General features: G+C 43.1%; 2 protein-coding genes across 3 annotated transcripts in view; both read left to right on the top strand.

Annotated features, from left to right (window-relative positions):
* prkacaa (protein kinase, cAMP-dependent, catalytic, alpha-a) overlaps positions 1-7,088 on the top strand; it is a 29,415-nt gene extending 22,327 nt beyond the window's left edge. For both annotated transcript variants that reach the window (XM_080723623.1, XM_080723622.1), the window contains exons 9-10: positions 354-518; positions 3,738-7,088. In XM_080723623.1, the coding sequence (XP_080579749.1) occupies positions 354-518; positions 3,738-3,863 (291 nt within the window). In that variant the 3' untranslated portion in view covers positions 3,864-7,088. The remainder of the gene's footprint in view (positions 1-353; positions 519-3,737) is intronic.
* Positions 7,089-8,107: 1,019 nt separating this feature from the next.
* samd1a (sterile alpha motif domain containing 1a) lies at positions 8,108-24,988 on the top strand. Its single transcript, XM_080723930.1, has 7 exons — positions 8,108-8,495; positions 11,675-12,059; positions 18,436-18,758; positions 18,958-19,021; positions 21,317-21,401; positions 21,966-22,080; positions 22,918-24,988. Exons 1-7 carry the CDS (start codon positions 8,127-8,129, stop codon positions 23,062-23,064), a joined length of 1,488 nt encoding a protein of 495 aa, XP_080580056.1. The 5' UTR covers positions 8,108-8,126; the 3' UTR covers positions 23,065-24,988.
* The last annotated feature ends 1,443 nt before the right edge of the window (positions 24,989-26,431 follow it).

Genomic DNA, 26,431 nt, shown 5'->3' with positions numbered 1-26,431 from the left:
TTGGGCGGTGTTAAATTGGGCGGTAATTAAAATCGTACCTATAATGGACGATTTACTTTTCGGGCAAGCGCCATGACCTTTGGGCAACTAGAACATGACCTGTACTTGCCCGCCAGGCAAGTGCCTCTGAAACCTTAGTGTCAACCCCAAGATGGGGCTTAAGAGTTAAAGAAATCAATGACATAGACACTTTGCTAGATTGAAAAGTATAAAAACATATTACGTTATCCAAGTCTGAATTAATTAATGTGTCCGTCTTATTATCACCGAGTCAAATCAGATACATTGGAGTTGATACGTTTTAGTACTGCATGCAGTACAAACGGCCCAGTCTCACTAATCCCTTTCTGTAGGTTCGCTTCCCCTCGCACTTCAGCTCAGACCTGAAAGACCTGCTGAGAAATCTGCTGCAGGTGGACCTGACGAAGCGCTTCGGCAACCTCAGGAACGGAGTCAACGATATCAAGGGCCACAAGTGGTTTGCTACCACTGATTGGATTGCCATCTACCAGAGAAAGGTACTGGTTTTGCATCACTTGAGTGATGCAGAGGGATGCATGGAAAACGGGCAACTACCCCTTTAGATGGAGGGAGATATAGTGTTCTTCCACGTTAGAAATAGGACTACAGGGGCGCACTCGTGATGACTGGATAGCACACTGGTCCGGGTATGACCAGGGGCTCCAAATTACAGGTCTGTAACTATGAGATAAATTAATACTGAATATTTTACAGTGTAGATTATACTCCCAAAGATTGAACATAGTTCCATTTGTACAAGCTCCATAGAGCTCCCTGGTTAGCAAGCGTAGATAAGACGGATACATTGCTCGTCGTCACACATTTGAACTAGATGCCATATTCTCAAATCTCAATTCCTATACCGATCAACTCCAAAGCAAAGCAGTAATACAATCACGACTAGTGCAAAAATGCTCTGTGTTTTTGTTTTGGTCCGAGCTGCCTCAGTTTAGGACTACTGCCACCTCCTGGTATGGAAAGAGATTTAATCTGATTTCCTCTCGACTCATGCGACTCATGCGCACAACTAAGTGCAGTCGGCCAACTGTTTGCAATAGTTTGTGCAGTGTGGCGACCAGAACTTATGGACACCTGAAAATCTGACATCATCAGACGTTGTACCCGACTGCCCTTCTGTACTCTGTACTAGTCTGACTACAAGTAGTCCGTTTGGTAGAGAGCCACCTTAAATGAAAATCAAATCATGTGGATCCAAATCCATATGCTTAATGTGGATCTCGGACATATGAACTAATCAAGGTACTAAGTTGGCATACTGGCAGTGTGCACAAGACATTTCGTGCTGATAAGTCCAACGGTGTGCAAGATTTCCTCCAGAAAAACATGAGTCTCAGGCCTAGTCCACACATATATTGGTATTTTTAAAATCAGGATTTGTCCTCCTCCTGTTTAACCCAGGAGCCTCTGTTCCTCAATATGGTGGAATAGTTATTAGTTACTGTACATGTAAAGTGTTGTTGGCCAGGTTCGAACCAGCACTATTTTGTCTCTTGTAAACAAAGGAGATAACGGTGCACACTCTGACATCACAAAAAACTAAAACCTTGGGGTATACATGACGTGGCAGCCAAAAGCTCTATACCGCAATTCTTTTTTTAATATATAATTATGTCCTGTCACAATATAAACACAAACTCTCTCTCTCCCTCTGTGTGAGAAATTCCTCCAAAAATAAATAGCCCCTCTCTCACACACGCCCACTCACTATCTCTTCTGTTTTGTAATGTTTTTGGATCTCAATGAAATATTGCAGGCTTATACAGGACTAGTTGACGGTAATATCGCGGTATGTATGACTAAATGGCAGTACATTTTTTGATTGTGGGAGGGAGCGCCAGTCAGAAATTGAAATCATTGTGGGCACGGGCGTGCATAGTCAGAAATCAAATGGGAGCGGGCAAGGGCAGGATCAAGTAAACAGTCCCGCGCAGGGCTCTACCTCAGACGCTGGCAAATGCCAGTATCTTCGTTTTTTATCTTGATTATATTTTGTTGGCCACCTGAAGGAATTGTTCTTTTGAAATGCTAAACTACATAGCGTTAATGTCAGATTGTTTAGTTTCATCCTTCATAATGTGGCTGCTATAGCACAGTATAAATCCAAAGTCATCTGGCTTTTAAGCCATTTAGGCCTAGAATTATTGAATGCTTTAGCTATTGAAAAATAGCAGATATACAAGCTCACAGCTAGGGTTGGACACGGTAACCGCCGTACCGCCGTACCGCGGTAAACCGAGGTCTACCGCGGTGTCAGTGTGCTTACCGCGGTAAAAAAAGACAAAAAAAAGTCTATTTTTTATTGGAAAACAAGCGAGTTTTAAAACAGGGGAGAAGCGAGGACCGCATGCGCTCCATGTCGCTCTGCTCTGGGCCGTGTACCACATTTTGGAAGCCACATACGTCACTCTCAGAGACACAGAGTCAGGCCAGGGCACCACAGCAGCCGCGAGAGGAGTACAGAGCAGCGTAAACTTTCTCTGTAATCCACACGACACAAGGATGTTAATACATACCTTGTGTTGTGGCATATCTTTTTTTATTCATACGGATTACTGGCGGAGCGCGGGACGCGTGGACTAAAACCGAAAATGAAACTATTTTACTTTTTCCACCGCGTCGCACGTTTTGCCCCGTCCGGCGGCGCGTCGGCGATTTTATAACCTTTTCTTGTAACTAAAACCTGTATATAGCAGCACTCAATCACTGCGATTTGAGAGTTGAGACGTGACGTGAGTTTACAGAATCACTGTACACACGATCTGACTACCCGTCCTCTTCTGGTTTGTTCACACAGCTGTTTGTGTCTGAAAAGCTAAGTAGCTAGCCTACGTTACTATGGTAACCCGACAGTGCAGATCTAAAAGCTCAGAATGCGTCCCGGATGCGATGTGTTGTGAGCTTGTAGATCTGCTCCTTTCAAAGCCATACCCGCTGTGCTGTACGGAGAAGTATAACTCGGGCAGTCAGGCTGTGAGGCGACTTTAGGGAAGATGATTGCAATATTTTGGCTTATCGCCGAACCTTAATTAATAGATACGGGGGTGCGGTAATTACCGCAGTACCGGCGGTAAATGGGAAGACGGTAATCGCGGTAAGAAAATGTTGATACCGCCCCAGGCCTACTCACAGCGCGGTGCCGCACTGTGAGCTTGTAAATCTGCTATTTTTGAAAAAGTCATGAAAATGTGTGCAAATCTTTGAATATATGTATTTTCAAAGCGAACGTTTGTAACTCAAATTTAGCTTCTGGGTGGTCCCTGGAACTAAATATTTTGAGATGAGGGTCCGTGGCCAAATAAATATCAGTTTGGGGGTCCTTCACATGAAAAGGTTTGAGAACCAATGACACAGTAGTCTCTCAAGAACAGACTAACTGAGCTCCAGTTAAGTGAAAAGGACCTTTTCTTCGACGATGGCTGGCCAGATTGCTGACATAGAAACATAGGTTTTTCAAAAAACCTTAGGATTCAAAAGACAATTATAGAATCGGGTCAAAATTCAAACATTCACGATAAAAACAAAAATAGCAGATCTACAAGCTTGCAGCGCGGCTGTGAGCTTGTATATCTGCTATTTTTTATAGTTAAAGCATAAAATAATAATACACAATAATGTGTACCCGTTCTGATGCACAGTATATCAACCCATATTGCACGATATTGACTGGGACGTTTGGATGATTTCCTGTGTTTCAGGTGGAGGCTCCCTTTATTCCTAAGTGCAAAGGCCCTGGCGACACAAGCAACTTTGACGACTACGAGGAAGAGGAGATCCGAGTCTCCTTCACAGAGAAGTGTGGAAAGGAGTTTGCTGAGTTTTAAGACCCAACCAGGAGTAGTGATCAAGAGACAGGGATTTAAGAAAGGAAAAGGGGGGGGCCTGGGATGAAAGCAAATTGCGGGAGTTGAGGAGGACTGCTTACTTACTTCTTTGTAACGATGACAACAATGTTAACCCCCCCACCCTCACCCCCCTACACCCCCCCACCACCACCCCACCCCCCCAGTGGAGAGATAGGCAAATTGAAAAGAAAGATCCAACAGAACCAGCAGTGTTGCCTTTTTCTGATTGTTTCTCAACTGTTACTATTAGTTTTTCTTTTATCCCTCTTATGTTCGTGGCAGGGCTTCAAGGAGAGATGGAGCGTTAAGGTCTCACTCTTCGCGGTGGGTTTTGCATCTTTCTGAAGGTGTAACGTCAATCCTCTCGGTCTTTGTTTGCAGGTGAAGGCATCGTCGTTTAGGTACTGAATCTGCTATAGGCTGTGTCGGAGTAGGGTCCCTCTTACAAGCCGTTGTCAACAACGTGATTGTTGTATCTTGTTATGCCTGATTTGTACTTAGTTGCTCGCCGGTGTCGTGCACTGAAAATAGCCGGTATACAAGCTCACAAGGCGTTGCGGCGCGATGCGTTGTGTGCTTGTTCCCGCGTGTTAACTATGTACAACTCTGGCTTACTCCTCCTACCCCAACCACACCCCCCCCCACCCCCCTTTCCATTGCTCCATCCTGAATCTGTCCAAGCAATACAAAGTCCAACAGACGTGCCTATCGTAACGCCAACTTGTTGCAAATTGGCGTGTGGAAAGCATTGGCGCAGGGCTTTGGCTATGGTGGCATCAGCCCTAGAGCCCGTTTTTGGTTGAAAGCGTCACCGTCTGCACACCGCCTTTTTTGTCTGGTCGTTGTGGCATGGTTGATTGGGTAGATGAGACATTCACTGCTTGCAGTTAAGGCAGTAGCGACCTCTTTTGATCAGAGTATAAAAAAAATGATTTATCATGTTTAACTTATCTAGGTCTTACTCTTTATTTTTTCGGGACCTTTGAGAAATGGTGGACATGAGCACCGCATTTAAATGGTATTTCCGTCCGTTTTCAACTTGGGCTCCGTTGAACTTGATGCATGACGATTTGTACCGAGTAGAATTTCATCACTTCCTCTGGTGTCAAGTTTCAGTACCACTCAGTATGGTGGCTGCTATATGATGTATTTCTAAGCGATACCAATTGCCACGTTGGACAAAACTAGTTAAATGTAGCCCAAGCTGAAAAATGAAAGGAATTATCCTTTAAGCCTGTCTTTCTCTTAGCTGCATTTATTAACATTTTAAAGCCCTTTGGTGATCATTTTGTCTTTATGTCAATCTCTGTGCTTGTGTGTTATTTAGTGCTCATGGGTGGGTTAAAAAAGCAGTGATTTGGCAGCGACTAACATTGTGGTCACACACTCCTGGCTATTGTTTATTTAATTCATAGTACATTTATATATGTATATTGCTATATATATGATAGAGAACATGAAATATCCTTTTTTTTTTCAACATTGTCTCATAGCTGTGAAATGGAAATTTAAGATTTCATAAATAAACAAGTTTGAATTCTGCCAAATTTGCAACGTGAGGACATTGCAAGTTTTCTGTATGTAACTCTGGTGGTGGTGGATTTTAATACGCAAAAAAAAGTAGCAAAACGTTTCAACAAATTGTGCATGTTATTTTTGTACAATATCACTTTTAAAGAGAGATGAAAGAGCATTAAGCTTTATATGTGTTGAGGTACCAGAGATTGTGGTTAATGTGGTGACTGTTGAAATGGACTCTTGGCGGCCCTGTTTTCAAGGTGGAGCAAACCCCAATTTAATTTGTCAGAAGTCCTGACGCTTGTACGGGCTTTGTTCAGTGTTGAGTTGTAGGGAGACAGTTTGCCGCTAAATGTCAATACACTAGTTCTATTCACCGTGATTATTATTATTTTCTTGTAATATATACCCTTACATGTAACGCCTTCATATAGACATGCAGTCTTAACCAAACGTTTTGGACTGCAGTGTGGAATGTTTTGTTTCTTCTTTTTTTTTTTTCAGCTTTCTATAATTTAATTAAGAGGGGTATCCTTAACCTGTTCCCCTGACTTACCCTTTTGCCAAGTTTATTTTTATTTTATGGATGCAAGACAATCTCAGACCAAATCTAGTGGCTGGTTTGTTGACTGACTGAACCCATTGTCTTGGTTTTAATGAAGGATGTAAGCTTTTACCACCGCCCTACATAAAGCCCTAGGTGCTAGAATTTGTCATCCCACTAAAAAATGCTTTTTCTGTGAGTTGTTTGATGTGCATCAATCTATTTGTCATAAGGTCTCGTAACATGGCTTATTTTTTAGAATGTTTTTCCAGTCTAAAACAATTTAAATAGGCCTACGTAATTATTTTGGCAGTCCATTGATGTAATTAAGATAAAAATGCAAGATGCCTTTGAATGTCTTGAGTTGTCTGATGGAGATGTCCAAGAAGAAAGAAAAAAAATGCTGTTTTGAAACAAACGTGTATTTTTTAGAATTCATGTTTCTTCTGGGAGCTTCATTTTTTTTCCTTGCATGTAGTAAAACAACTTTGACTGCAAGAAGAGACCTCCCTGACCCTGGATAATGTTGAGACTCCTGGAATTGGAACTGTTCTCTTTCTACGGCACATTTATTTAGTGTCATTGCTGTTCATCCCTTTGGTAATGCTTGCATTATTTGCATTATTTCAGAGTTTAAAACCATGATGTAATGTTTTCTGAAAAGAACAACATGTAATACCCCTTTTGTCTTTGACTAATGTTCTGACAAAAGGGCCAAATCTGTTAATGGATAAAAGGCGACCCCTTGATCCACTTAAGAGACTGAGGTGTTTTTTTGTTTTTCTTTTTTCTTTTGCTTGTTTTCTTCTTTATTTTTCTCTCATTTATTTGCCTTCTGATTGCATCCGGTTAACATACGCTCTTCATTCAAACACATCACTTGTTACATCCAGGGCGTTATTTTGCATTCATATTTTCTAATTGTATTTTCAAAACACAAAAGCTATTTTCCTCCTGATCTGGGTACAGTGATTGTGTAGTCTATTGTACCTTTTGGGAAACAATACTGTATATCTGCCTTTGACAGTCTTAACTATCTTACCCTTCTGGAGAACTTGACAGAAAAACCCTTAGGACACAATGAATATTATGTTAAAAAAAAGTAATATTTTGCAAAATGTATCATTCCAATAAAGTTTTACTTGTTAAGACTAATATCTCTGGGTCATTTGTAAGCCCTCGCCTCACACAGCAGTTCACTTGTGAAAATCAAGCCAAAGTTACATTTTGCTCCAATTTCATGGAACAATCGACTACAACTCCAGCTAAAAATGAATGCCCCAATATCCTATGGACAATTTAATAACCTGCTTAAATCTCCCTATCCTCACTAGATAACTGTTTTTAGTACTAGTTTTCTGGTCTTTGTGTTTTATATCTGGACGTCTTAATTGTTGATTTGTGTGTGTGTGTGTGTGTGTGTGTGTTTGTGTGTGTGTGTGTGTGTGTGTGTGTGATCTCGACAGCATTGCAAATGAGCCGAGGTAAATCTAAATTATTATTTTAAGAATAAATAATGGCTTAAATCAATATTTTAGAATTAGTTATATTTTGGAATGATTTTATTTTAAAATATAAGTTCTACAATCGACATAATATACAACAATTAGTTACTCTGGCTCTGACAGGCTTCACAGTAGGCTATTTTGTATTTATTTTATTTAGCATATCCCAGCATAAATTGAGCGCATTTGTGCTTTGGTCTGTAATACGGTCCTTTGTCTTAGCGCCGGCCATCTACAGTCTACACACAGTCTGCAGACACTTTGGATCATATAAGCAGAGGCCTTTCTGATAGTCTCCACCTGTGCGTCTCTCCCTCTCTCTCTACCTCCATCATTCGCGTCACACACACCATCTTGCGTGTCAGTACTTGACGCTGCGCGCGCCTCGCACCACGAGTGAAAATTCCACCTTAAATGAAGGAGGAGGAAAAAAAATCCCTCTCGTGGCGAAACTTTTATGCAGCCGCATCTGAAGCGGTCCACCTTAAGCGCACACGCAACGCAGGCATACAGCGAGGTTTCCGCTTCTCCGCCGCCGCCGGGGCTCGGACCGACGGTTTCTCTGGAGGAGAAGAAGAAGAAAAACACCGTCTGGAACAAGAGCATTGACGCACCAAGGCAAGAACAACGCAACAGCGAAACCAACCCACACCGAGGCACAAAAAAAAAAAAAAAATGTCCGAATCAAAGTACAGAGAGTGGATCCTGGACACGATCGACTCGCTGCGCTCCAGAAAAGCCCGACCGGACCTGGAGAGGATCTGCCGAATGGTCCGGCGGCGACACGGGTCCGAGCCGGACCGAACCTGCGCGGAGCTCGAGAAGCTGATCCAGGAGCAAACTGTGCTCAAAGTTAATTACAAGGGCTCCGTGTCGTACCGCAACGCCGCCAAGGTCCAGCGCAGGAGCAGGAAAAACAGAGATGACAATAACGCGACGGCGAGACGGAGCAGCAGCGTGCTGCTGGAAGAAGCCCACAGCCACTCGGATCTGAGCAACGGGGACAGCGCGCTGGGTCCCGCGGACCAGGATGAGGACCTGGAGGTAAACCCGTATACGACGCGACCTCGCATGATCGCACGTCTCATTTATTAGTGATGGTGGTGAATTTATTGTAACACATGAACAAGTGAACAGAGGTGCGAAGCATAAAAACGGTTTTTTTTCTCCCCCCGATCTCCTCCAACAACACGGGGAGTGGTGACGTGAGAGAACGCAAGTGCACCCAAAACTGCCGCAGACGGGGAGCGGCTGTACCTCGGCTCGCACGAACAGCGAGAGAGAGAAAAAAATCACCAACAATGAAAGCTGTGCGCGTACTGTTATAGACTATTACATTACGGCGCACACGCAATATAGGGAGAGAGGGAGGGCACTTTTTTATATGACGTTGCCGTTAAGTCCGTCAAAATAAAACAATGCATTGGGAAAACTTGCACTTTGCGGTCCCATCTGCAACAGCCAGCCAGCCAGCCACGGCCAGCCCTCCTCCTCTCCTCTCCTCCCCCAGACAGAAACCACCATTATCACATTGAGCAGCCCAGCCTGGGAGCCGAGAGCGCTTTTTCAAGCCCCAAAACTCAGCGGTGCGGGGCGGTGTGGTGGTGGTGGTGGTGTGGTGCGGGGGGAGGGGAGGGGGATTCAGAGAAAAGTCTTCACAAACACCGCGGAACGTCCGAGGCTGATAGGAGAGGAGAGGGGAGGGAGGGGGGCAGCGGCGTCAGTTCAGAAAAAGCTAAGGTATGGCAACATGACTGGTGTCTTGCACGTGCGCCCTCGCGCGCGTGCAAGACACCAGTCAAGTTGCCATACCTTAGCAACAGGCACGAGGAAAAGTACATTTTATTATTTCCCCCTGTAGCCAAGGTATGGCAGCTGCCATACCTTTGCCATACCCAATTGACGCCTCTGGAGGGGGGGCTATACAGTTTTTTTTTTGAGGGGGGGTGGAGGGGGCATTTCTTTAAATAATGAGAAGATGATGTCGCACTCAAAAGCAGACGAGAGACTCAGCATATTAACCCCGTAGCTTTTGTGTTGTTCCGTCGCATTATAGAGAAAAGAACATTGACCCGGTGCAAAGTCAAAGTAGGTTGGCTCTTATATGGAGGAGGCTGTGTTCCTACTGGCTGGGGCTGCCGCTGGGAATGTACTGTAGCAGCGCTACATCGCTCCTCTTGTTCGGCCAAAATGGCTCGATGCGATCCCGGGGAGCGCTCATAACATAACACAAGCTTCGTTTCTTTCTTTTGGCGCTGGGAGCTTTATTAAACAGGGCTGCTCTAGCTTGTTCTGCACGACGACGGGCGCCGCTCGCCGAAAAAGAACTGATCCTCAAAAAGCTAAAATAACGACGCGGCAGGGCAGGCGCGTCGTCGTTTGTTAGCTCGAGGATCTGTTCTGTTCTTTTCGGCGAGCGACACCGCCCTGCGACGAAGTACAATTGGGCTTTTTTAGAAGCGGAAAAACGAGATGTCTTTTTTGTGCGACTTTTACAGACGCTTCTGTATTGATGAACAAACAAGAGGAGGCCTACTAGATAGACGGGACGGGAATGCACCGAGTAGCACAGCCACAGTTTATAATAGTAATCTCTATTCTCTACATTCAACCGGCATATTGGGCTGTGCAGAACTCACGGGGCGTGAATAACGTGCGTTGTTGTTGAACTACAACGCAATGAAAGTTGTTGTAATATAGTATAAGCGCCCCGAATGGCTGAACGCCATAAAAGCGTCTCTTTCTCAAGAAGAGGTGCGGGGCGGGCTTTAGTTGCGCGCTCCGCTCGCACTCGGCCGTGTGTCTTTGGACACGCAGTCGCACTCTGTCACAGTCACACACACACACACACACACACACACACACACACACACACACACACACACACACACACACACACACACACACACACACACACACACACACACACACAAGCTCACACACTGTAAGCTCTTTTAGCCCTCACACTGATAGATAGGGAACTGACGTGTTGACAAAGCCTACTACGGCGAATGGAAAAAAAAGCGTCCGGCTCAAAACTACTTGTATGCATCCGATCCGACGGCATCCTATTTAGTATTTTCAACCCAACCGAATGTGGTCGAAAGGGTGCAGGGTTGTGTGTGGAGTGAACATCCTGCGTGCACCGCGGGGAGGGACGAGGCTTTTCAAAGGCAATTATTTACCACAGCGGTCAAATTGCGACATCTGTATGAGTGTTCTTCATGTGACACAGCCTTGGAGCAGGCAGGCAGCGCACTGACATGAAAACACTGACTCTGCCATAACAACATGACTGTCCGTGCATAGGGTGTACACTAAAACATAAAACATATTTTTTAATTTTGCTGCTAGGGTTAATGGGAAAATTGATGAAACCTGTGTCTGTAATCTAGGCTATCCAACAAAGGCAAGGGGATTGATCATGAGTTATATGGAAATGATAGCCTACTAAGGAAGCCATAGTGCCTAGTTGCTTACTTTAATGTTCAGTAGGATTTGTATTTCTCCCAAATATTGAAATACAGTTCATAATCCCCTCCCCCCTCAGGCTTGCTATGGTCCATGTGTTGTTCCAAACATGGCTAAAGGCAGATTGCACTGCATTCAGTGATGCTCAACCTTTTTAATTTCAAGGTCCCCCAATTTGATATGCATGATTAGTGAGACAGATCCCCATTTGATAAGATATTTTGAATTATTTAATGTTTCCCCCCCAATCTAACACTTTTGTTGTTAGACATGATTTGGTCCGATATGGTCTGTCATTTGGTTCATAATTGTTATTTAGGCCTACTGAACGATTTCTCAACGCAGCAACCATGTGTGTGTGCGGCTGTGAGCCGACAACGCAGCTACACGGCAGTGCTCTGGAGAAATGTCTATAGAGATAACAGTGAAACTACTTAAAATAACCATTCTTGTATGCACTCTTGTTGTATTTAGTGGTACATGTAATAAGTCACTTACACACACAATTCAATTCAAAGGGCTTTTTTGGCATGAGAAAACATACATTTACGTTGCCAAAGCAGAATTGTACACAAACACACACACAGACACAAGGGTCCCGGGACACCACTTTGAGAACCACTCGTTTAATCTACACCCCCTTCATCATAGTTCAATGATCTGGTTTTGTTTGTATGGTGAATACATTCCATGGCATGTACAACTTTGCCCTGAAATGTCATGTTGCTTCTATATGCTCTTGCATCCTGCAGGCTGATGGCTCGATGGCTATGGACACAGACAGCAACCCGGAGGAGGAGGGGGCTGACGAAAGGAGCCAGGAGGGGCCAGGCGGCGGTCGGCCTCCGGGCCACGACACGCATGAAAACACTGCCGTTAAGTGTGCTGCTGTCCATGCCTTCTCTGCACCCTGCTCTCCCTCTGGTTCACGGCCTGGCCCCAGCTCTTGCTCCAGCCCCAGCCCCGGCCCTGGCACAGGCCTGGACTGTGTGTCAAACCTGTCCGCCTGGAAGGCTATCGGGAGGCCCAGCTCCTTGCCCCCCTCCAGCCCCAGGGCTCTCCTACACAATGACTGGGCTTATGACTCTGCCTTCTGCCCAGCAGAGCGCCAGCACCCAGGAATGCACAAAGACAAAGGTAGGTATCTGCACTGACTAGACACTGGCTATTATGCAACGTGGTTAATATAAGACGGGTATATTATTGTTATATAATATAAGATGGAAGTTGTATAGGAGTCGTCAGCCAACTAGTTAATTGCTGGTTGAGTACTTGTTGCTATCCCCTGTGTATGCTTATAGTGTACTCAGGCCAAAGCAAAGCATTAGGACGGCCTCACACGCGCGCCAGCGGCACGACCTTCCTATCCACTTTTCATTATGTGGGAAAAACGGGCCAGAGCGGTGTAGGCGCTGCAGTGCATGAAGTCTGTGTGTGCGAAGCGTCGGTTCTTTGGCAGCCATTTTGTTTTGTAGTCTTCTTTCAGTGAGCCAATGCAAGTCAAACGAACTACACACTCGGCCGAAACCAGCCCTCCGCAAGGTAACCTGGAAAACCTTCCTGCTTGCGTTTCAAATCTTCACCGAAAATACCGATAGCTGATCCACAAGCTAATATAATAAAATTGCCAAAACTAGCCAATCTACAAGCTCACAATGCTTCGAAAACGCAATATGTTGTGAGCTTGTACATTGTCTATTTTCGCCAAATGTTTGTCCCAGAAGAGGGATGCTAGGGTTATGTGGCTAAACCACAGCACCAAAAAAGAATAGACCACCCAATACACATAAACCATTCTGATTGGACAAATCATGTGATATGGAGGCATCGTATCTAGTATCCAATCGGGTGCACCGTCTGCTTCAAATAACTATTGACATTGTCAACCAGTCAGTGTCCTTCCTGATCTACATTTCTCAAAGAGTAGGGAGACCACCCCCAACCACTGCAGATGCTCTACTGCATTTATATTGTATTAACATACCCTACCATATTACTTATTGCTACAAATGTTTTTATTTTTATAAAAAAATGAAGGCCAGAATTGTAGCTAAACATGTTTATTGTCAAACTTATAGGCCATTGGCTTGTTTGTATGGGAACGTAACAGAACAGATTTATCAGTTACATTTTTTTTAGACATATTTTGAATTTTAAACTTGTTTGATAACTTTAGTCGGTTGGCGGTAAGAAAAAGTACCTTTAGAGCTGGATCCAGCACCTTTTTAAGGATTTGGATGTGTGTTCTTTATTCAGTGTTTCATATATTGCATTTAAACATCGACAATGGTGTTATTACTTGCGCCAGTACTTCTTTCAGCTGCGTATGTAGGTACAGTAGGTACCGTGTGTGTTTAACCCCGTAGCCCAATCAGGGATCGGCATTTCTGTCAACGTCATCATTAACAGCCAATGAGGGACCAGCATTCCTTGTGATGCCAGTAGTGATGTCAATGACATCGCCAGTGGCAATGAGCCCACCTCATGGTGCGCTCTGCTGGCGCTCAAGAGCACAATCAAGTTGGCACCTTTACAGAGTGCAGTTCTAGTTACTTGCGCATGCAAAGCGTGCAAGTACTGCGATCGGCTGGGTATGTATGTATGTCTGTGTACCCCCTTGTTGAAGACCGTAGCCCAATCAGGGACCAGCATCTCTGGCAACGTCATCATTAACAGCCAATGAGGGACCAGCATTCCTGGTGATGCCAGCAGAGCTTGGTATATAAGAGCATTCCTGGTAATGTCATCATTAACGGCCAATGAGGCCAGCAGAGTGCACATCATGGCGCGCTCTATGGCCTACTTGTGCACAAGGAGAAAGTTGGCACCTCGACAGGGTGCTGTTCTAGTTGCCAGACCCATGAAATGGGTAGGCCTACATAAGCAAATGTCGGTCTGTCCGGGTTTTCTATATAAAGGGTATATATGATGATGACATGATGATGACATGCCTACAAAAGGCATGATGTCATAAATGATGATGACAGACAGGGGGTCTGGCACAACCAGGTTGACCTGGTCTAGTTTTAAAATGTATCCGCTGTTCAGACCGGCTTTCCACTCTGCGCATCTCGCCCTCAGGGCCTCTGTGATACGCACGTCAGTACTATGACGTCACCTCACTATTGATGACATCAGGATCTCCATATTTGGGTTAGGGCTAGACAGACACAAAGATAGAGATTCTATGCCCATATATGGGCCTGAAAGGGACACAGACGGACAGATATGGAGATAGTATTCCGGTCAACCCCCGATCTGACCTACTGCCCACTCAGCACATCACTCTCTCACTTCCACACTTTGGGGATTGCATTTCATGCAAGAGTGAAATCATCCACTGCACACATGATTAACCTGGTTTTACCAGAGCCCTGTTAGTCAGCAGTACCTGCTTCCACCTCTCACGACGAGGACGTAGGGTTGGATTCTGAGAGGCTATTTTTTTGTATTTTATTATTATTATTGGGCACCAGACCCTTTTTATTTGCTTCTTTTTATATATATTTTTGCCAGACCCATGAAATGGGTAGGCCTACATAAGCAAATGTCGGTCTGTCTGTCTGTCCTGGTTTTCTATATAAAGGGTATATATGATGATGACATGATGATGACATGCCTACAAAAGGCATGATGTCATAAATGATGATGACAGACAGGGGGTCTGGCACAACCAGGTTGACCTGGTCTAGTTTTTATAACAACAATGTATGCATCCTCTGATTCACATGGATTTAAAATCTCCTGACCAGATGGCCATCTGTTTTATTTTTATAATTAATTATTTTGGTCAATATATTATTGGCAATTTATTTAAGATTATGGAATAATTTACTGCCCTCCCCTCAGACGCAGCACAAGGTGGAGGGTTGATTCTTTCTGGATATTGTAGTCAGAAAGGGTGCGCCCGTCTTCGAGTTGCTTGCCAGCAAAGATCAGCCTTTGCTGGTCAGGGGGAATTCCTTCTTTATCTTGTATCTTCGCCTTGACATTCTCAATGTTATCACTTGGTTCAACCTCCAAGGTAATGGTCTTGCCGGTGAGGGTCTTTCTTGACGAAGATCTGCATTCCTCCTCTCAGACGCAGCACGAGATGGAGGGTAGATTCTTTCTGGATGTTGTAGTCAGAAAGGGTACGACCATCTTCGAGTTGCTTGTCAGCGAAGATCAGCCTTTGCTGGTCAGGGGAATTCCTTTCCTTCTTTATCTTGTATCTTCGCCTTGACGTTTTCAATGTTATCACTTGGTTCAACCTCCAGGGTGATGGTCTCGCCGGTGAGGGTCTTCACAAAGATCTGCATGTCTGCGGAATTTGAGTCCTTACTCCTTAGTAAATCTATAATATCTGTCTCAAAGTGATTATCAGATCTTGTTACCAACACTTAACTCGCACAAATTGCAATTCTTGAACTATGTGTCTCCTTTTTATATAGGTGGTAATGTCACAGTGATGTCACAGTTCTTTTTGTGGTTATTGGCTGAGAGGCATTGTCAATGTCTCCAAAATTAGAACTACTACACTGGTGCACCCACCTGCTTGGGAACGATGCAAGTCTGGAACAATTCAAATTAGAAAGCATGTCCCACTCGGTTATGCAAACCCGTTGTTGGAGCACCCGTTGTCTGTGTCCCAGGGCAGGAATTTCAGGAGGCCATGAAGTCCATGGCCGTCGTTGCCCCTCAGTTTGGCCTTGTGCCCCTCCAGAAAATGGCATGCCCTGAGGCCACAGTGGCCTTCATGCCCCAGTCCAGCTGACTGTACTACTTTCTCCTCTGTCTCTGTCTTGTCAATATGAAGACATCAGCGTCTTTCTTGTCATGTAGACACCAGTGTCTTGTTGAGTCCCCATTTTTAAACCAATCCAGTATCTTTGATTTGTGTAGGGCTGAGCATCAGATTGTATATACCCATTTTATTTACTTAATAGTGCACCTCATACTGGGCCACATGTAGGCCATGTATGGCCTACTTGTGCAGGCGCAAGTTAGCACCTCGACAGAGTGCAGTTCTAGTTGTGAGCTGTGATCATGCAGTTTAGTATCCACATCTTTCCAACATTCCATCGTGGATTGCGCAGAATGTGCAGGCGACGTGAACTAGTATGTCTGCTGTTAACTGGAAGTGTCCCGCAAATAATGCTACTGTAAATTCTCGCGGAAACAGGTGGATAAGCCACTCTGCTCTGCTGGCTGATTGGTCCACTGGTCCAACACTTATTGGATCAGCGTATCACATATTACATGCATATATTTACATATTTTATATAAATTCATTAAAATGATAGAAAGCTTACCTGAATAATTGTGTACATGTTGGCTAAACATCATTCCTCTGTTAATAAGTCATGGATGTTTGAATTTGGTTCATAAAGCAATCATTCTTCCAGGGACTAATTCCAGCTAGACGATACACAGACAGTGATGCTCACTTTGGCTGCTGCAAAAGGCACACCGGCTGCCATGATCAACATCGGGTAGAAATGGATGCATCCTCTTGATGTATTGGAACATTTGGTCCATTTGGTCCTTAAAAACGCATAGTAAAAAAAAAAGTAGTGAAAACAGCTGCACAACCACACAACGCCTCGCGGTGCGAGGCGTTGTGTGCTTGCAGATCGACTGTTTTCACAAGTTTAAATCATTTTCAAAATGATGAATGCAAAACGAACGGTTTTGGACATACAAGGTTTTCACCCGACAACGACGATATTTTAAGACTTGAACAATATGAACTGTATCCATTCAAACCAAACATTACCAACATAATTGTATCCATTATAATGACATAACATGTCATTCAGACCATGGCCTCATCAAAGTAAGTCATGTGAAATGTAATAAATATGAGTATAGGCTACCATACAAGACCAAAATATAATTCTAGAGATTTGTTGACTGTGTTGTGTTGTGTGGTTAACTTCATTTAATGTTTAGCAAACACTAAAAGCGTAATAAATTAAAAGGAATAATAACTCAAGGCTAGAAGCGGTGGCATTCCACATAACTTACTTTGACGGCTGCATTTGAATGAATGCCGTTTGGAGAATTCAGGACATAAAATATCCATAAAACATGGTTTGGGGAATATGGAACCTCGTGGTAAAAGGAGACGGACTACCCTGTCAATGTTTTTGAATACATTAGGTGAGTGTAGCTGTCTGTTTTTGCTTGTCTCCCGTTTGGAGACGAGTCAATAGGGTTCCGTATAACCTCACGTCACCAGGCTTTCCACCGTGGAGGCCATGTTATCCGGTTTAGATTTATTTTTAAATAAAAACACGTGTTCCGGTTGGCATCGTATTGTTTTTGTTTCCCACATAATGCGAATCATAGTTTAGTTTCGCTAGTCGTGCTACGAGTCAGAATGAAAGATGGACATAGCAATCGATTATTATACCAAACGTAATGATTATACCAAACTAGACGGTAAAATCTCGATATTTCTACATCCCATTAGTTCGACTAAAGGTTAGGTTTTACGGTTAGGTTTAGGCATAGTTTTACTGAGGTTAGGGTTAGGTTTAGGCATAGTAGCATTCACCAGGTTAGCCTTCACCAGCGTCGGCAGGTTAGCATTTCACCAGCGTCGGCAGGTTAGCATTTAACCAGGTTAGCATTCACCAGCGTCGAACTAGGGGAATCATTTTGGAGGTGCACGGCACCGGAGGTTCCGGACACCTGATGATGTAAAGTTATTTCCGCTGGGGTCCGCTCAATATCCCGACGGGCCACTGTTCCGACTAGCTAGCGTCGGCAGGTTAGTTACTCGTCATGGTTACTGAGGTTAATTTTAGGGTTAGAGTTAGGGTTAGTTTTAGTGTCGGAATACCGGCCCGTCGGCACACTGATGCGGACCCATTTCCGCTCCGGTCCAGAATGGATCGGCAACCCGAAAATGGCATTGATCCCAGGCTAGGCTCCGTACAGGCTCTGGTATGCAGTGCAACCCAATGAGCATACAGAGACACTACGGGCTCATTTCCAGCTAGACCTTTGAAATCAATCCGTGCTTTAAAATGCATTAAAACGTAACAAACGAAACCAAAAAAATATTTAATGTGTTTGATTACCTTTCTCAAGCAAGTTTCAAGTCTCTGCAAGTTGAATCTCATACCATACTGATTTACTGAAATGAATGGAATCTAGTGGCTTCCTTGCAAATCAAACAAACCAGGGTATGCTTTGGGAAAATGTTCGTCAGTAATGTCAAGTGTACCGTGAGTCCACTCGTAGTCAGTGTTCTCTAGACATGCCAGACCACCGGTCTGGTCCTTTTAACTGCACTAACAGTGACTAACCTGAACCAGCTGCAAGCTAACCATGTGATTGCCCCCGACCAATCAAATGGCATAGATTCTCTTAGGGTCCGATGGTTGAATATCCACTAGGGTAGATTCACATTTGAGGTTGTTGCATGAATTACAGCTGTTTCACTTTGAATTATGTCGACAATAATAATAAATAATGTGTCCCTCTGCATTTACCCATCCCCATTCCCCATCCCAACTATTAGGAGCAGAATTAGCCGGGCCGCTGAAATCTGCAGGACAGCCTGTGGCCACGAGTCTGTGTATCCCGAAGAATGCAAGTCCATGTACCCCGAGGAATACAAGTCCATCTACCCCGAAGAATATAAGCCCAATAACCCCAAAGAATACAAGTCCATGCACCCCAAAAGATAGAAGTCCATGCAACCCGAAGGACAGAAGTCCATGCACCCAGAAGGACAAAAGTCCATGCACCCCAAAGGACACTTTAAAGAAAGAAGAGGGGTGGAGGACAGCCGATAGAGGACCATCCTGTGACCAGATGGTCCCTGACAATGGAACCAAACTGGTAATTGGCCTATATTTCTCTGTGATAGACAGCACTGCATTTCTGCCTGCGCTGAGGCTTCTTCGCAGAGAGGACCACAATGGAAATGAGACATTGTTATGTGTTGACTTTTAATCAACAAATACTTTGATTCATTCAGTGTGCTACTTGCTTGACATTTTCACGCATATTTTCCATTCCCCCCCCCTTTGGCCAACAGGACGAGACCAAGAACGTTTGTGATGGAAGCCCACAGACACTGCCTCTGAGCTCTGTGGACAACTGTGAGTTATTTGTATTTATTTGTTTTTAAGGCCTACCCTATATTATCCTGAGAACTCTGAGATAACATATAAAGGAGCCTGATGATAACATGCTCCTCTTCTCCTTTTGGGGAATGATTTACAGTGACGCAGCAGAATGTTAATGGGATTAATTAGATAGAAGTACTACCCTGATGTTTGGAAGGACGTGCTTGATGAGTGAATGTTGCTCGCTGCCTCGCAGGTGTTACTCATTCTAATGATAGCCCTGCATGAGAGCTGTACCTTCTGTTCAGTCCTTGTACAGCACAAGTGTCCTTTAACTTCCCTTTCAGTTCGCTGAGTTACGCACAATATGAATGAAGCCATTGAGACGCGAGGCCGGTTCTAAAAGTGCCTTCTAAATCAGTAGTTCTCAAACCGTTTCGTGGTTCAAAAGTCATTCAAGGTTTTTCAAAAGATTTTCAAAAATAGAAGATGTAGAAGCTTGTGCCGCGCTGTTAGCTTGTACATCTATTTTTGTTAGAATAGCCAACACTAAAATCTACTACTGCAGGGTCATATCTAGGTGGAAGCAAAAAAATGTACTTTGCAGAAACAAGCGGATCGAAGGCAGCTGCCATCCAATTTAAATTGAAGACTGAGCCATGTACATTTTTATGCAGGTAACATTCATTTGAACTTTCAGTTAACTTTGTGCTAACAGATATGCTGGCAACCCAGTGTTCATCCAAGCATATAATTTAGTGTTAGCATGCAGTATGCCTTTTGGTTCAGCTGTATGCTAATAACAACATTACTGATCTCATAACCATCAAAGACATTTAATACACTGCAGCAGCGGATACGTGAGAATATGAATTCTGCTCCAGTAAAACAGTACAAACACTACCAACAGCTTGGCAGTGGGGAGACATCCAACAGCAATGAATTAACATCTGATAGTATCTTCACGTCATAAATAATGCCAAGCAGCAGCCAACAATTTTTAGAGTCCCCAAAACGATGTCATTGGATTACATCCAATATCTTCTGTCTGGCAGAGACATAAGTAACATGATTGTGTGTTTGGTAATGAAAAGCATGCAAGCAACTAGCTGTATTGTTGCACTGTAGGCTGCCGTGTACTGCACTGCCACCTTGTGGAGATGTGAAGATGAGGGAGGCAAGGATGACATTAGACCAAACTATGAAACTGCATTACATTAGAACTGGGTGATGAAATAGTTAAGATGTGTTTTAGTTTTAATGCATGATTTCAGAGTCGGGCCTCCCAGACCTCTGCATTATGCCCTTTAAAGGAGTGTGGATCATGGTGTGGATCACTAGCATCCTTTAAAATCGCCCTGAAAAACCACTTACAGGCAGCAGCCTTTCGCAACTGGTAAAAACAAACATAGCCCAGCCCTACCCTCCCCTGACCCCTCTTTGTATTTACCTACTGTATGTTTTTATTTTTTTATTTATTTTTATTTGTTATCCCCTTTTTTCCTGACTATCTATTGCATAGTACTGTGTTCTATCCGTCTGTCATTCAATGTTATATGAGATACTTCAGTGGTTTCCTATGGAAATAAGCTTAGTCTTTTCTAGGATCTCCTTTTAGTAGACCTTGTACCAGTGAACTGTACCGTCATGAAACTGTACTTTTTCCTATGCAAACTTCTAATAAAGTCTTCAATCAATCAATCAATCAATCAATCAAAACCCATTTACACCTGAGTACCCGATTCTACAAATGTCAAACTAAAAAAGAGATTTCTGAAAGACTTAACAGTATGTTTCTATATCAGTGATGCTCAAACCTTTTGAGGACCCCTAGAATGATGTGTTTGACCTTGGACTCAATTGAGTCTCCTACTGACCGATGACCCTTTCATTGAAGTAAATATCGTCACTGTCGGGAAGAAACCTCGTATCTCCAAGTTTCAAATGTGTACGTTTCTTCGCAAAGTAAAACCCTGCTTCATCACACAAGGCTGTCGCACAACAGCGGTGCGAGGCGTTGTGTGCTTGTAGATCGGCTGTTTTCACTAGTTTAAATCATTTTTAAAATGATAAATACGATACTGGCTTTCAAGCAGTTTCAAGGGGCACACTTGACCCTTCTCAGGGGCACACCAAAGGTCCCCCGGCACAGTGGTTGAGAAACACTGGGCTAAGGAATGCGACATAAACAAAACTTTGTGGGATGTGTAATTGATTGAAAATAATAATTGCTTTGGGTGAACTACTCCTTTAAATCAATACTGTCCTTTTAATATGCGGTATTTAACCAATATTCAGTATAGCTAATGATGTTTTTTCTGCTTTTAGGTGCTAAATCAAAAAAGAAGCTAGATTTGGACTCACTCATCCCAGCTGAGGACATTTTCCTGAATGGTGGCAAGAATGGCGACGTGTGAGTGTTCTGTAGTTACAGCCTAGACTCTAGTCTAGTGCAGTTTATTATTTTGGGGGGTCCCCAGATGATTAACTTAATGTGCAACATTTCTTTCTCAGATTCTCACTCAACAGTAAACAAACCAACATACAGTGTGTGTGTAGCCTATAGAGAGTATCTGCACATTTCTAAAGAGTCAATTTAATGACATTTTAATACCTCTAAATTGACAAACAAATTAAACACTGGCCAAATTGTCAAATATTAGAGGCAGAAATTGTGAAAATAGCCGATTATTTAGTCTGACTCGGTTCCACAGAAAAATATTGTGAAAATAGCCAAACTATAACGTGTCCTTACTTAAGAAATGTGGAGATTGATACCCTGTATACACTCATGCGGTTATGTTATGTTTATTTATTCCCAGTTGGCGAATCACTGGCATATTTGATACTTCTTTTGTATAATCTCATATTACAGGAGAACTAATTTGCCTGTAAGAGGATGACAAGGCAACGGGAGACTTTATTTGGTGAGAAAACTCTTTGGTCACGTTCTGATTCCTTTTTCTTCTACCCCCAGCTCTGTGAAGAAAGAGAACATGAGCCAGAACTTATTGCAGTGGAGTGTGGCAGACGTGGCCAGTTATTTCTCTGCTGCAGGCTTTCCAGAGCAGGCTGTGGCATTTCGAACACAGGTCAGTGCACTAACCGCAAGCCGCCACAAGGTGGAGCCCCCACCCCATTACACTGGAGATGTGTCACCAAAGTGCTGATCTGCCAGTTCTGGTACTTGTTGCATAATAATGTGATCTCCTGACCTACATTTAGTTGTGTACTGTTGTCAGTGGTGTTAAGTAACTAAGTACATTTACATTTACTCAAGTTTGAGTTTAGTTTTTAGTTTTCTTTTTTCTTTTTTACTTTACTGGAGTATTTCCAGTTTTCATTACTTTCATTAAAACATAAGTTACTGGTTACTTTGTAGATTTTGATTATTATTGCAAAACATACATTAACCACTTCAACCCTATATGCATTTTGGCCCTTTGAAAATAGCTGATCTACAAGCGGTGCACTGTGAGCTTGTAGATCTTGCTGTTTTCAAAATAGTTTTATACATTGTATACATTTGAAAACTTGTGAAAGGGACATTCTGCATAATGAGTACATTCTACTCTTGCTACTTTAAGAACATAATACTTTTGTATTTTTACTCAAGTACATTATGAATTCCAGACTTTTACGTGAGTACTTCTACATTGCAGTATTGATGCTTTTACTCAATTTAGAATACCTTTTCCACCACTGACTGTTGTTAAATGTGTGCGCTAGTTAAACACGGACATTAGCTAAACTCGGACAGTAGTTAAACACGGACAGTAGTTAAACGTGGACAGTAGTTAAAAACGTGGACAGTCTCCTTTACACATATCAGTCTATTTATATCCCCTCTCTCTCTCTCTCTCTCTCTCTCTCTCTCTCTCTCTCTCTCTCTCTCTCTCTCTCTCCCTCCCTCTCTCTGGGCCCAACAGGAAATAGATGGGAAGTCCCTTCTCCTAATGCAACGCAGCGACGTGTTGACGGGCATGTCCATCCGCCTGGGCCCCGCGCTCAAGATCTACGAGCGCCACGTGAAGGTACTGCAGAGGAACCACTTCCTGGAGGACGAGGACCTCTGAGGCCGTCAAACCCTTAAGCATTCACCTGAACATTCAGACGCGGCTGCGTTGACACAATGTGTACATGCAGTCATGGCCACCTTCCTTCTGGGGATATACTGTAGTCCCCATCCCACCACCACTCATCTCGGTGTCAAGTATGGACATGGGAGTGGGCATTCTCTTTGGCTGTGAAAATGACAATTGATAGAAAGGTTGTCCTACCGCTCTCTCGTTGTGGTCTTTGAAGAAGAAGGGTGTTAATTTCATGTATTTCTTTGCCATGCCACGATTGAACTGACGGATGGTCTTCGATGCCCCGGGGTTCTTTTTCCACATAATATCCACGAGACAGATTCTGCTAGTAACAGCTGAATCTGTCAGCACCACTACTGCCCTGTAAACATGTAGTGTTCTTGAGAACAGGAGAAGGGGACTAAGAAAGGAGAGGAGGCCCAACCCAGTTCCTCTACACAAAAAAAGGAGACAGTGCCCGCAGAGGCACATTTTTGTGCTTTTACTGAATGCGTTCCCCGATTGGTTTTTACGTGAACCTTTCTGCGAGAGGAACAGGAGGCCTCGGTGCGACCTCTGGAAGGGACTAACCTTGCACCGACTGGACCACTTGCGGACAAATGGACCCACTGAGACGTATGACCACATACTGCAGACAGTGAGTGATGTCACACAGCAGTAGACCAATCAGAAGTGGGCTCTGGTGTTGTTGCGATTGAGTCTCGACATTTTACTGTTGCTCTTTACCCCTAAACTGGTTCTGTGGCCTCACCCTCTGCTTTTTATTCAGGTTTAAAAAGTTAAGGTAAAAAATAAAACTAAAAAAATCCTTTCATAAAGAGACTTTAGATACTATGTTTATTAAAGGAGTAGTTCACCCCCTTAGGAATGCGACAAATACAAAGAAAATATTATTGAACTCAAGTCTTCTTGGTGTGAGTAATCAATAGGGGGAAAAAAAGTAATTTTGGGGATGAACTACTCCTTTAAAGCAGTGGTTTCCAACCTGTAGGTCAGGACCCCCAGGTGGGTCCTCACATGATTTGGGGGGTGTCCCCAGAAGACAGTGACGTGACAATTTAAGACGTTTAAAAAGAAGAAAAAGACTATCAAAAGTATTCAACAAACTACACTATAGAAACTGGTCGAACATTGGCCAAATTGTCAAATATGACCTAAGAAAGAGGCAAAGATTTTGAAAATATTCGATGTGAGCTTGTAAATCTGCTATTTTAACAACATTTATCTGTGGAACGAGGCAAACTAAATAATGTAATGCTTCAAATTCCTACAATTTCAAGTGCAATCAGAGTGGGGTTCCCCAGTTCAAATATGATTCTTTTGGGGGGGGGGTCACGGCCTGAAAAGGTTGAGAACCATTGGATTAAAGCATGATTTATACTGTTGTATGACAGTGATGCTCACTGAAAATCTGATTTTGAGCTAAAAACGCATGCGGCGAGCAACATTGGTATACAGTTATGTCTAAATTACCGTAGATCTTATGTTGGGCTGCGTGTCATTCATCAGAAGTCACAATAGAACCATGTGACTTCATTCTCATCGCTCCACTAAGTAGCTACCAGTGTCGAATTGTACTATCGATATCTGGCTGATGTTGACACATAACCCATTTGATATACTACTACCTACTGACGGCAGCAATATGTTATTTGTCGTTTGTTTTCTTATTTTCTAATTGTGTCCCAACTTGATATGGTTTTGGCACTAGTTCAGACCAGTAAATATGCAGGTCCATGGAATCATGTAGTTATGGAAAACAAATAACCTTGAGAGATATTGTTATACTGAATTATATTGTTCTCAGACTCAATATAGCAACATAAAGTCGTTGTCGGGTGGAAACCTTGTATGTCCGAAACCGTTTGATTTGTATTTATCATTTTTAAAATGATTTAAACTAGTGAAAACTGCCATCTACAAGCACACAACGCCTCTCACTGCGAGGCGTTGTGTGCTTGTAAATCATCTGTTTTGTTTTCACTACTTAGTGCGATGGCATTGTATGATGAAGCAGTGCTTTACTTTGCGGGGAAAAAAAAGAAACTTGGAGATACAAGGTTTCTGCCCGACAGTGACGATAATGTCTTTCCTTTTTCTTTTTTTTTACAGATTGGACATTGTTGATCAAATGCAATATTCCGTGTTGTTGTGTGATCATCTCTTGATTTGTCTGGTGTCTTTTTGCATTTGTGTTGTGATCTAAGCCAGCCATGATTTTGAAACGTAACATTCCATTATACAGTACTGACTATATCTGTAATGTTTGTATTTATGTTAATGTTACTTCCAGGGTCACCAATAAAAGCACTTGTCTCTTTTCACTCACGTGTGTGGTATTTATTGCAGGCTACTGTAGCACACACTTGAGGTTGTGACAATTGGTGACAGTTTGCTTCAGTGCTAATCAGTCAACAATCTTAAGATACATGTATGTGTACTTATGGTTTCCAACACCAACATAACCACTTAAGTCCCTACATACATTTTTGTATGACATAGTGAAAATAGACGATCCGCAGGCTCACAACGTGTCGCGTAGCAGATCGGATTTTCACTATTTTAGATTTTTTACCAAAAATACTGTACATCAGGGGTCTTCAACAGGGGGTCCGGGACCCCTCGGGAGTCCTCAGAGTTACTACAGGGGGGCTGCCAAATCTTTGTGTGATATGATCATGTTTTCTTTTTTTTACATTAACCATTTGAACCCTAGCATCTCTATGTGGAACATTAGCCAAAAATAGCAGATCTACAAGCTTACAACCCCTCGCGCTTTGAGGCGTTGTAAGCTTGTAGATCGTCTATTTTTAGCAAAGAGGTTTGTAGAGGGAGATGAAGAGCAGTCTAAGTATTTGACATTCAAGTGGTTAAATGTCTGAAAATACACATTACTCCAACATGATGACAGTGCTGTCAAACAAGTCTAAGCTGTCTAAGAAATCTATGAACATTTTTATTCTGCAACACAGTTCTACAATATGTAGTGGGGGTCCATGCTTCATCTCTCAACTAAGGTGTCTCTGGCCTGAAAACGTTGAAGACCCCTGCTGTACATTCAACATAACAATGTGACACAGTGAACAATGACATTTTTACCAGAACAAAGAGAAAACACATCCTATGCTGTATGTACAATGTAAAGAGACTGCACTGGTATTAAATGGAGGAGATGGTGACTGTGAGTTGTTGGCTGTTGGCTTGGTGAGAAGATTTCATGTTTAATAATATCATTGCCATAAGCCAGTGGTAATCAAACGTGTACATTTCAAGGACCCCTCTTAACTCAGACAGTATGCAAATGCAACCAAATGGACCCATAATGTTCCATTTGGTTCCATGTGTATACTGT

This window comes from Nannobrachium achirus (genome assembly GCF_963921795.1).
Source record: "Nannobrachium achirus genome assembly, chromosome: 4".
NCBI lineage: Eukaryota > Metazoa > Chordata > Actinopteri > Myctophiformes > Myctophidae > Nannobrachium > Nannobrachium achirus.
This window is presented reverse-complemented; position numbering and strand designations above follow the sequence as displayed.